The sequence below is a fragment of the Rhincodon typus genome, chromosome 24 (assembly GCF_021869965.1).
Source record: "Rhincodon typus isolate 14 chromosome 24, sRhiTyp1.1, whole genome shotgun sequence".
Lineage (NCBI taxonomy): Eukaryota > Metazoa > Chordata > Chondrichthyes > Orectolobiformes > Rhincodontidae > Rhincodon > Rhincodon typus.
Genome location: NC_063355.1, coordinates 9,827,989 through 9,840,875, shown reverse-complemented (window position 1 = coordinate 9,840,875; position 12,887 = coordinate 9,827,989). Strand labels below are relative to the sequence as shown.

General features: G+C 42.9%; 1 protein-coding gene across 2 annotated transcripts in view; it reads left to right on the top strand.

Annotated features, from left to right (window-relative positions):
* The window catches only part of LOC109919922 (solute carrier family 2, facilitated glucose transporter member 11-like), a 75,776-nt gene that overhangs the window by 21,113 nt on the left and 41,776 nt on the right, over positions 1 to 12,887 (top strand). For both annotated transcript variants that reach the window (XM_020519954.2, XM_048611332.1), the window contains exons 2-5: positions 4,348 to 4,446; positions 7,372 to 7,532; positions 8,718 to 8,842; positions 9,691 to 9,820. In XM_020519954.2, coding sequence (XP_020375543.1) covers positions 4,348 to 4,446; positions 7,372 to 7,532; positions 8,718 to 8,842; positions 9,691 to 9,820 — 515 coding nt within the window. The remainder of the gene's footprint in view (positions 1 to 4,347; positions 4,447 to 7,371; positions 7,533 to 8,717; positions 8,843 to 9,690; positions 9,821 to 12,887) is intronic.

Genomic DNA, 12,887 nt, shown 5'->3' with positions numbered 1-12,887 from the left:
TAGCTCTACAGAGACCAGTATCCTGTCACCAAGTCACCCTTTATTTACACCTGCATAGTACTTGTCACTGGTCTGGCTTCCTCAGAGCCATCTGTCAGAGTGAACTACCTTTAGGTCGGGGAAGTTTCTTTCACCTTCTGAAATTCAACTCTTTAGCTAACTTTGGGACAAGGCTGTAATGTTCCGAGTGGCCCTGGCAGAACTTCACTTGAGCACATTGTCCGTGAGTGAGTACTTGACATTGTCAACAACATCCTCCATAACACGAAAGCAAAATAATGCAGAGGCTGGAAATGCTGGAAGTAATCGGAAGGTCAAGTACTTTCTATGAAGAAAAATACAACACTAACATTTTGGGTTAATGCTCACCCTTTAACCAGAACTGTAATTCAAAATGTTATGGGCTTTGAGCAACTGAAGAGGGGAAAAGGAAGAACAAAATGGAAGGTCCGTGCTAAATTGGAGGCTAGGAGACAGAAGGCTTCATGGTACAAAAACCAAAGAGAGCAGCCGTGACAAGTGAAGGAACGAAATTTGTGTTCAGGTGAGGGCTGGATGGTTGCAAAGTGAATGTAAGGTGAATAAATATATAAAGAAATGAGGAAAAAATAAGTAAGCAAAAAAAGACGCCATGAAAAATGGTGGCAGAGATTATGATCCAAAATTCAATGTTGAGCCCACTGAGCTATAGAGGGATGAATTGAACAATGAGGAGCTGTTTCTCATGCTCCATTGGAGCGCTACAGCAGACCCAGGACAGAGACGTCAGAGTGCAGACAAGCTCATGTCTTGAAATGACAAACAAAGCTCAGGATTATGCCTGCAACGGAGTGGAGGTATTCCACAAATCAATCACCCAGTCTGTGCTTTGTTCCCTAAAAATAAAAGAGACCACTTTGTGAGCTTTGTGAGAATACTGTATGTTAACTTGAAAGGAGTGCTGGCAATTTGCGACTTGGAAGAAGTGTTTGGGGCCTTGGAAGGTGGGAAGACAGTAGGTCAAACAGACAAGGGTCACCGGACCCAAAACGTTAACTCTGTTTTTTCCTTCACAGATGCTGCCAGACCTGCTGAGCATTTCCAGCAACTTTGTTTTTGTTCCTGATTTACAGGATCTGCAGTTCTTTTGGTTTTTATTTAGTTATTGTGTGATTGTGCTTTCTGAGGCACTGAAAGAAATTGAATCACATCGCTACTAATCGAGAATGGACTGATGGTTAGTGGTATTTGTCCTGCTGTTTGTGAACAGGACACTGGTTGCTCCCAGCTTTCTAGCAGGATCTCTGCTCCCTGATGTATCATGGCAAATCTTTCCATGACTGTGGGGAGGCGATGGCCTAGTGGTATTATCACTGGACTGTTAATCCAGAGACCCAGGTAATGTTCTGGGGATGTGAGTTTGAATTCTGCCGTAGCAGATGGTGGAATCTGAATTCCATAACAATCTGGAATTAAGAATCTAATGATGACCATGAACTCATTCTCGATTGTTGGAAAAATCGATCTGGTTCACCAATGTCCTTTAGGGAAGGAAACTGCCATCCTTACCTGGTCTGGCCTCCATGTGACTCCAGACCCACAACAATGTGGTTGACTCATCACTGCCCTCTGGGCACTTAGGGATGGGCTTAGCCAATGATGTCCTCAACTTGTGAATGAATTAATAAAAAAAGAGAATATTTTTCCACTCGGCTTGAGTATTCCAGAACCCATATCCACCAGCAATCTGGCGATTGTTTGTTCCTTAAATCTCCAAAAGGCCCCTCTGTTCATCCTACTGATCAGAGAGCTAACTGCTGCACGACTGGGGACACAGAAACAGTCTTCCCTGCTCTTCGTGACACTAACTGCTTTCTCCCTCTCTCTCTCTCTTTCTCGATAGCTCTGTATCCAAAAAGCAGCCATTCCTTTGTTCTGTGCCAAGATGTTACATGATTCTCAATTGCTTTCACAATAGCTTTCTTTTCCCTATAGCCCCCAGTCACATAGGTCAGAGGGTGGTGAATCTGTGAACTCATTGCCGCAGAAGGCTGTGGAGGCCAGGTCACTGAGTGTCTTTAAGACAGAGGTAGACTAGCTCTTAATTGGTAAGGGGATCAAAAGTTATAGGGAGAAGACAAGACAATGTGGTTGAGAAACATGTCAGCCATGACTGAATGTCAAACAGACTTGATAGGCCAAATGGCAAAATTTTCCTCCTATATCTCATTGGTTTAATATGACCACAGCTCATTCCAGAACATTCTGTTTCACTCTCAGTTAAGGAAGACATTTTTAAACATAACCATCTTGTAAAGTACCAGAAAGTGGAACGATCCAGCTAATTACAGGCCGGTGAGCCTTACGTCAGGGTTAGGGAAATTATGGGAGAGGATTCTTTAAGACAGGATTTACTCGCACTTGGAAATAAGTGGGCATATTAGTGAGAGGCAACATCGTTTTGTGAAGGGGAGGTCATGTCTCACTAACTTGGTTGAGTTTTTTGAGGAAGCGACGAAGATGATCAATGAGGGTAGGTCAGTGGATGTAGTCGACCTGGACTTCAGTAAGGCTTTTGACAAGGTCCCTCATGGCATGCTGATACAGAAGGTAAAGTCGCACGGGGTCAGATGAGAGCTTGCAAGATGGATAAAAAACTGGCTCTGTCATAGAAGACAGAGGGTAGCAGGGGAAGGGTGCATTTCTGAATGGAGGGCTGTGACTAGTGGCGTTCCTCAGGGATCAGTGTTGGGACCTTTGCTATTTGTAATTTATATAACTGATTTGGAGGAAAATGTAACTGGTCCGATTAGTAAGTTTGCGGATAGCACAAAGGTTGGTGGAATTGCGGATAGCGATGAGGACTGTCAGAGGATACAGCTGGATATAGATCGTTTGGTGACTTGGGCAGAGAGATGGCAGATGGAGTTTAATCCAGGAAAATGTGAGGTAATGCATTTTGGAAGGTCTAATCCAGATGCAAAATGTACAGTAAATGGCAGAACCCTTAAGAGTGCTGATAGGCAGAGGGATCTGGGTGTACAAGTACACAGGTCACTGAAAGTGGCAACGCAGGTGGAGAAGATAGTCAACAAGGCATATGGCATGCTTGCCTTCATCGGCTAGGGCACTGAGTTTAAAAATTGGCAGGTAATGTTGCTGCTTTATAGAACCTTAGTTAGGCCACATTTGGAATATTGTGTTCAATTCTGGTCCTCACACCACCAGAAGAATGCTGTGGCTTTGGAGAGGGTACAGAAAAGATTTACCAAGATGTTGCCAGGTATGAAGGGCATTAGCTATCAGGAGAGGTTGGTGAAACTTGGGTTGTTCTCTCTGGAACGATGGAGGTTGAGGGGCGACCCGATAGAGGTCTACAAGATTATGAAGGGCATGGACAGAGTGGACAGTCAGAAGGGTGGAAGAGTCAGTTACCAGGGGCCATGGGGTTCAGGTGCGAGGGGCAATGTTTAAAGGTGATGTACGAGACAAGTTTTTACACAGAGAGTGGTGGGTGCCTGGAACTGGCTGCCGGGGAAGTAGTGGAAGCAGATACTATAGTGACTTTTAAAGGGCATCTTGACAAATACATGAATAGGATGGGAATAGAGGGATATTGTTCCCGGAAGGGGAGGGGCTTTTAGTTGTGACGGGCAGCATGTCAGTGCAGGTTTGGAGGGCCGAAGGGCCTGTTCCTGTGCTGTAATTTGCTTTGCTTTTTGTTCTTTATAAGGAACAGCAAGATGAACTAGGATTTAGCACCTCAAAATATGTCTTGAAGGGAACTTCACAGAATCAATGAAGTTTCACAGGTACGCAATAAAGTGGCAGCATTACCGACATTACCTTCAAGTGGAAGGAACAGTGTAGCAATCTTAAACAGCTCGTGTGGTGAAACAAACAGGCTATGCTCAAGAAACAAATATTATTGACAACTAATTAGTGACAACATTAGTGACAAATATCAGTTCTGAGGAAGGGTCACTAGACCCGAAATGTTAACTCTGTTTTTTCCTTCACAGATGCTGCCAGATCTTCTGAGCTTTTCCAGCAACTTTGTTTTTGTTCGTGACAGCATTGTTTAGAAGGTACTTTATGTTATAGATAAAATAAACCTAGTCCTGGAGAAGACTTTCATTTGCACAGAGTCTGATCAATATCTGGATCAGGCAGTGTGACTCAGACCAGAGTACAAGACTCATTTCGATGGTAAGAATAGGAAAATGACAGGTATATTGTAAGTTGGAGATCAGACAACCCCAAGATCTTTCTTTATCCACACATCGATCTTGCGATCCTAACAATGACTTAACAATAACATGGAGGACTGGGGGTACTTATGAATGACAACACTTTCTCCAAATACAGTTGCACCTGAAGGTTCTTTTGTTGCTGATCGTCGTCTCTGCAATGGGAGGAACACTTCAGCATGGACTCAATATGGCTCTGATTAATGCACCATCAGTTGTGAGTAACACGTATCGTTACATTGCTCTGTTACTGTGACTTTAAGGAAACATAGAACATAGAACAGTACAGCACAGTACAGACCCTTTGGCCCACGATGTTGTGCCGAACTTTCTACCCTAATCCTAAGGTCTATCTAACCTCCACCCCTACTTTATACTATCATCCATATGCCTGTCTAATAGCCGCTTAACTGCCCCTAATGAGGCCGACTCCACTACCCTCTCCGGCAATGCATTCCACGCCCCTACCACTCTCTGAGTAAAGAACCTACCTCTGACGTCTCCCCTATATCTACCTCCACTCACCTTAAAACTAAGCCCCCTCGTAATAGCTACCTCCACCCGAGGAAAAAGTCTCTGTCTGTCCAGAGACAATGCAGTTTGTAGCAGCATTCTTTTGGGGTGACTGTGGTCAATTTTAAACACTGATACAGACCTGAGTGCTGGTGTGTGACTTCACCTATCAGAAGAGCTGCTTCTCATAAAGAATTTAAATCAGTATCAATGGAAACGAGAATGTAGGTCAGTAGAAGACAGATCTATTGTTTATTTTATTTGCAAAGTGATATTTCTCTTGAGATTGAAATTATGCTCCCACTTCCGCTTCCAGAAAGGTGAATTTATTCCTGAAATATGTTTGCAAAAAATAGCCAAAACAAATGGCCCAATGCTATAAGTTACAGGTGTCATTATTTAGAAGTTGCTAAATTTAGTTGGTTTCCTCCAACAGCAGTTTTTAGCCTAATTTATTCTTGGTGAAGTTAGCAAAGCCTCATTTTTGAGCATCTTTAGTTGCCCTGGGAAAATACCTTCTCCTTCACCCTCTTCAATCCTTGAGCTAATAGGGTTTCCATCAAGCTGGTACATGAGGGAATTCCTAGATGTTGATCCAGCACTGATGAAAAATGACATGTTGTACAGGATATTGGTGAGGCCTCTTCTGGAATACTTGACCCAATTCTGGTCACCCAATTATAGAAAGGATATTATCAAGCTGGAGAGGATTCAGAAGAAATTGACCAGGATGTTGCTGGGTATGGAATGTTTGAATTATAAGGAAAGACTGCATAGGCTGGGACTTTTTTCACTGGAGCTTAGGAGGTTGAGAGGTGACCTTATAGAAGTTTATAAAATAATGAGGGGTATAGATAGAGTTGATGGTAGTTGTCTTTTCCCTAAAATGGGGAATTTCAAAACTAGGGGACACAGTTTTAAGGTGAGAGGAGAAAAATTTAAAAAAGACATGAGAGGCTAATTTTTTACACAGATAATGGTTCACATGTGGAATGAACTTCCTGATGAAGTGGTGGATGGGGGTACAATTACAATGTTTAAAAGACATTTGGATGGATGTATAAACAGGGAAGGTTTGAAGGAATATGGACCAGGATCAGGCAGGTGGGACTAGTTTAGTTTGGGGTTATGTCTGGCATGGGCTGGTTGGACCGAAGGGTCTGTTTCCATGTTGTATGACTCTATGACTCTATGCAGGAGAACATGAGGATGATTGTGTTCCCTGATATTTGCTGCTTCTGGTGTAGAGACCAAGGGCTTGTAGAATAGATGCCTTTAGTCCCGTGTTAAATGGATGTTGTCATTTCCAAAGCAGTCAGTCCCTAACCAAGTCTAATCTTTACAACTGGCAGCCAGTATGTTGTGGAGAAAGACCATTGAAATTGGATCATGAGGAGCATTATATCCTTGAAATATAACCCTCCATTTATTGAGTTGTGTTGACATTTGACCAGACTGATTTGAAGGCTTGGGAAAGACGAGTTGGGCAATTTAGCCTATGCAATTCCAGGATGACCAAGGCATCATGCCTAAACATACCCTCCCTCCACTCCCTGCCCAGCCACGTTTTCTTCTGCAAGAGCTTAAAACCCTGCAAAAAGATCCGGGTCCAATGAGGGAAAATAACCTCTGGGAAAACACCCCCTAACAAGAGATCATGTGAACCAAGTAGTATCCACAAAAAAAAACTTACCTTCTAGATGATGTAACCTCTGCTCCAGTCAAGAGCTGTATCGTGAACAAAAGCCATCTCAGAACCCCCGTGCCACCTGGAAACATACTCAGGGTCATCTAGACTTGAAACGTTAGCTTGCTGTCTCACCATGGATGCTGCCTGATTTCTAGCATATTTTGTTTTCAGTACAGATTTCAGCCCCTGCAGTAATTTGATCCTCTACTGCTCTCTCAGGAGAGAAATGCTTCATATCTTAAACAAAAAACAACTTTGGCAGGCACCTCTGGGTTGTGCCCCATGCCTGCAGGACTTCAGTTTTTGCGACATTGATGAGGCAATAGAATGGGAATAGAATTCCAGCCCTGACCACATACCAAACCTTGTCTGGGAGTTTGTGCATTGATGTAAATCAATCCAATGCCTGTGCACTTGCTTGTATTGCTTGGAGTGGGCCTGGAAACATATATAGTCCCATCAGGGTAGAATGGGTGAGGAGGAAGTTGGTTTATGTTGCAATGCTTAAGCTGTTGAGACCAGAAGTTTTTCCAAAGGAGAAGGGGGAAGCAGAGATAACATAGTGTGGAGCTGGAGGAACACAGCAGGCCAGGCACATCAAAGGAGCAGGAACTGACCCAGAACGTCAACTTTCTTGCTCCCCTGATGCTGCCTGGCCTGCTGTGTTCCTCCAGCTCCACACTGTGTTATCTCTGACTCCAGCACCTGCAGTTCTTACAATGTCAGACGGGGGAAGCACTTGGTTTGCATGGACCAGTTTGAGATGAGCATTGACAGAGGCCCAGATGAAAGCTGCTTTCTCAGCCAGGGGCGTTGCATTGAAACAGATTAAAAGAAGCTAATAATTGAAGGGCGTCAGCTACAGTTTAACAAGAGGAGGCCCCCGGTCCCTCCCACCCAAACAAATATTGATTTTAACATGCTACTTCCTAATTGCAGTACATTAAGTATTTTATCAATGAGACTTGGCTGGAACGCTACGGTACAACAATGGAGGAACATGCAATGAAAGCGACCTGGTCAATTATTGTGTCGGTGTATTCAATTGGAGCTGTGTTTGGATCACTAATCGCTGGACACCTCTCAGTGAAATATGGAAGGTAGGTGAATAGAAACTCGTAAGAGGAGAATATTTCAGGATTTTCAGCCTTTGTGATGGAAATGCAGCTCAATTTTTTGCATTCAATCACTGAATGCTGGTCATTGTCATTTGCTGTCATTGTCATTCATACTTTGATAGAAAAGAATGGAATCACTTGGGATAAGTTCCATCCGACTCAATGATGGCGTACAGCATTGGTGAGCAATGTGGCCAACCATGTCTAAGACTGTAGGCAGGTTGAGAAAAAAAAACATCTATGTTTACCACAGTCGAATCGAGTTTGTGACTTTGATAATGAGCCAGTTTAATTCTGGGCCAGGGTGGAAATCTGATTGGATTGATTCAGACATAGGATTCTGGGAGAGATGGATTTGGGAAGACGACGACATGTTCAAGTACTTTGGAGAGACCAGGGGCATAGGAGATAATTTGCAAGGACAGAGGGTCAGAGAAGAGAGGGAATGGTGGCAGGTATAGAGGGGAGAGGGATGACATCTGAAAAGAGACACCCTCATGCCGTCACGTATGAAAGAGAACGTTCGGACGAGGTTGCAGGCAAAAATAATACATTCCTAAAAATATATCCAGTGTATAATGATGGAAAAATGATGAGAAGTAATTAAAATCCCGAGGAAGCCATGTAAGATTGAATTTAGCTGAGAACTGAGTGTATGAAGATTTAGAGTCCCCAGAAACATATTTTTGAGAAATTTGCACAGGTTGGGCTCTTAAAATGTAAACAGCGAGAGCACAGATTTATGGAATCAGTCTTGAATTATGTGCTGGGGTGATACCCAGGTCTAACCAGTTGAAGTAAAGCAATGCACCAGCCTATGAGAGAACTGGTTTATTTCTTGTCCAGCAAGGAGCACTGTCCTCAATAGATCACAGGCTTGCAAGGTTATTGAGAACTGTGGGAGAAATCCCCCGCCCAGAGTGAAAGCTTCCAGTTAGGAGCCACACTAACTGCTCAATCAACAGCACTATTGAATAACACAAACTGACCCACCTCAGGTACTGTTGATCTGATTTTGATTCTGAAATACCACCATCAGCCTCGGTTGGAAGCCATTTCAACCCGAATGTACCAGCCTCACCTCTCCCATCCCAGTCACTTGGTACAAAACATGCCATTTTTACATTCAATTCCTCGTCCTTTCAACTCAAACCCTTTGTGTTTCAGAAGGAACTGTTTGACTTTCAACAATGTTTTGACAATAGCAGGGGCTTTGTCCGTGGGCTTCAGCAGGATGGCAAGATCCTTTGAGATGATATTAGTGGCAAGGTTCATGTATGGAGTAACTGCAGGTATGAGGAATGTTTCCATGTTTTGGTAAATGACACAGTACGATGGTCTTTTCTTGTAGAGCTGTAAATACATCAAATAAAACTCTTGGTGTCCTAGATATTTCTAAAGCTAGAGGTCAAAAACAAGGTTCTGCTGGATTTTAGATGTTGCACTATGTAGCGAGTGGCCAGTGGAAATCTGACCTCACAGATATCACAGAGGATTTAAAATCTATTGTACTGACATTAATCCTTAACTATCTGCACTGAGGCTGGGAACAGGCCCCAAGTGATGGTTGGGAGGGGAGTGACGGGAAGACAAGATGGTGGTAGGGAATGTGTGGGAGGAGGTTGTAGGAATCATACATTGAGCCCATCAGTTATGTGAGGAATTGCACGCTTAGAAGAAAACTATCATTTGTGACTCTGAAAGGCATTTTAATATTGTACATAAAGGCACATGAACAAAGGTCTGTTCAGCCCAAAGCTGTGCTGTGTGGCATAAAACCAGACCAATGTTTCTGTAACGACTCCAAACTGACCCCCTGCTGTAGCATTAATCTTCCCCCACACTCTCCTGTAACATTCTCATTGTAAGTATAATCATCCAGACATTTTTCTCTCAGGACAGTCTGGGATAAGACCCAACCTCCAGGGTCAGTCCCCGTTCCTGCCTGGGGTCAGGTCCTATTCATCTCCAGCATCAGTTCCTTATTTCACATTCTCCTTCGTGTCCAGGGTCAAGATTAATAAATAAAAAGGGAACATTATTGGAAGGGAACATGTTATGGAAGGGGCTTAGTGCCTGATGTAGTCCTACGACAGATGTAACAATTAATGCTGGTGTTTTATTTCCTTTCTACCTGAAGGGAACGGTCTGAATGTTCACTGCATGTACCTTATGGAATGCTCTCCGAAGAAGTTGCGAGGGATTGTGACCATTACCACTGCAATATTTATTTCCATCGGTAAATGTTTAGGACAGATTATTGGACTCAGGTCAGTTTCTTCGTAACACTATACCCCAATTGCATTATCAAGTTATACAGTCACAAGGGTAAGCACCAATGTGGGAGTGGAGGTCAATCAGAAGCTAAAGAGTAGTTTCCTCAGTGATATTTCATCTGGATGTACCCAGCAATAAAATACAGAAGAAAGAGAGCATTGTGTGAACAGATTTCTAACACCCTTTTGTACATTCATGTGACTGGGGGCTTTTAAATTCCCTTGTTTTGCAATTAGTTGCTTATTCAGTCCCAAGCAAAGATCACATTGTTCTTGATAGGACACCTGATTTTAAAACCAGAGTGGCCATGGGATCCTCTACATGCTGACAGGCATGACTTATCTTGTGGTGTCAGTTCACCCTATCAGGGACGAACAACACTTGGTAATGTCCTTACCCAACCTTTGCATAAAGCACTTCCTACAAGGCTGGTGGAATATTGATAAGTTTTGGGAAACCCAGGCCAATTCTCCTGTTTCCTAATCAAAGGCGAATTCAACAGCCTAGTGCCAATCTGGGGTTTACTGCCTGTACACAGACCTGAACACTCCTTCTCTATTTAGTAGCACGGAGCTGTTAAGTAAGACCTTAATGATGTCTGTGGAACTTGATATCTACCACTGATACTTTTATTAAAACACTTCCCTGTTATCCATTGATTTTCCTCCTGTTTGCTGAAGATGTTGATTCCCTGCTGGAAATAGTTATTTTTTGGTGTCTGTCAAAAACAATGAATGGGGGCACAGTTATCTCTGGTATATTTGAATGTGAGAGCTACCAGCATTCTCGATGTTTGGTAGCTGCTGGAACCATGTGAGATACCTTGGGTAGATATGCCAGTACCAATCCTTCTGGCTGGTATCAGTCTAAGATACTGATGCCAAATGGGGGAGGAAGCCGATGTGGATATCTTGGCAGAGGATAGCTCAATCTTGATGAGGAATAACACATTATTACATATTATGTAGTATTTAGTTACATTACATCTCAGATACATGACAGTCTCACTAGACTCAACGCAAGATTAAGAGCATTTTGCTACTTAACATGAAGAAGAATCACTAGAGCATTTTTTGGTGAACAGATGCTGAATTCATTGGGCACACACAACAGTAGCTCTACCCAGGAATGATCCTTTATATCCTGATAGGGCTGGGTTAACCCTATCAGGTACTAACTGTTTTGTACAACACTTGGTCATGTCCTTACCCAATCTTAACATTTCCTGCAAGTTTTGGGTAACCCAGGCCAGTTCTACTGTTTCCTAATCAAAGATGAATTCAACAACCTAATGCCAATTTGGAAGAAAGTAGTCAACTAGGTTAGGGTGGATTGGCCATGCTACATTACCCATAGAGTCCAGGTATGTGCAGGCTGGGTGTGTCAGCCAATGCAGGGAAATGCAGGGTTACAGGGATGTGGTTGGGGGGTGGGTCTGGGTGGGATGCTCTTTGGAGGGATGGTGTGGACTTGATGGATTAGCCTGCTTCCATGCTGTATGTTTAATGTATTCCGATTCCACTTTTTGCACTAAAGCTGGAGGGGTACAGGCGATACGATTTTGTGCTAACGCTCAGTTCAACAATGTGGGTGGCTCCATTTGCCTCAGGGTATCAATCAAAGGTTCCGTTCCTGCTCTGAACTAGGTAATGTTGGGCAGGCATTTTGTAAGAAAGGATAGTATGGCCAATGAGGCCAGTCCAGTTCAAATGTTGGATGTCACATGGTGCAGAGGGTAGTATTCCTGCTTCTGAGTCAAAAGCTTTGGGTTCAGGTCCCACTCCAGGGCTTGATGATGATACAAGGACCTTTGTAATGTGACTGAACAGGCTGTCCTGCAGGCCTTTCCAACAGGACAAGGTCAGAAGTCACACGACTCATAGTCCAATAGGTTTATTTGAAATCACAAGCTTTCGGAGCGCTGCTCCTTCATCAGGCAGTGGATACATGAATCCAGGCAGACTGACACACAGGGTAAAATGCATTGGAAAAACTGCCAATGAAGATATATATTTTAAAATAATTCTAAGGCCTGTGAAAAAAAGAAACACCCTCATTAGAGAGAGAGGTTGTTCTTTCAGGAACAGGAAAATTGTAAATATTTTTATAACTCAGTTACTGAATTGTAGTGCAGATAGAAACTTAACTACCTGTTAGAGAATCAGCTGGGACACTTGGGGTATTTCTCACATTGTGTAATAGAGTGAAATAATCATATACTGACAATCCATTCGACATCTTTACCATGACTACTTCCATTGACTTCAGTGGAAACAAAAGGGAATTTCTGTGATGGGGGTAGGAGAATGTAACCTAGTAACTGGTGTTTGGCATAGATTTGCTGAACAGGTCAGAGCAGCTACACAAAGCTACACTCTTATAACTGTTGGGAAGAGATTTCTCTGAAGAACAGAAAGAAACAGACTGCAGAAATTTTGAAAGGCACGCTTTGAACCACAAGTGAACATGAGTTACAGACAGTACATTTTATAAATACTAGGACCCAAAATGAATGACTCCATCATGACTTCAAGATATGACTTTATTAACACAGCTTACAGAATCCTGTGAATTTGCACAATTAAAAGATGATCTAATTAGTCAGGTTTATATTAGGTATATCCTGCAGTGAGAGCAAGTCAACTGTGAGCGAAGAAGCTTAAGTGATTGATGCAGAAGCACCAGGGTTTCGAGTTAGCAGCAAGAACATATTCATTGCATTATGTTAATAGAAAACCTGAGGCCCAAATGGCAGAACAGTCATGGTCAAAGGGCAATATGCAAATACTGAGGAGGATATCGCACAAGGGAGAAGAAAGCATATCTAACATGGGAAAACCAGTGTTGTCACTATAAGAAGCTGAATCACTTTGCATGCAAGTATATGGCTGAAGGAAGCACAGCAAACAGGTCCATCTGGCCATTGGAAAGATATCAGCTGAAGATTTTGACAAATCGCTCAATACCATACAAGTGAAGTTGATTGAAAGCAGTAGTGCTCCAATTACGTTCTAGATGTCCTTCAGGAGTTAGATATGGTTGTCAATGACATTGGCATCT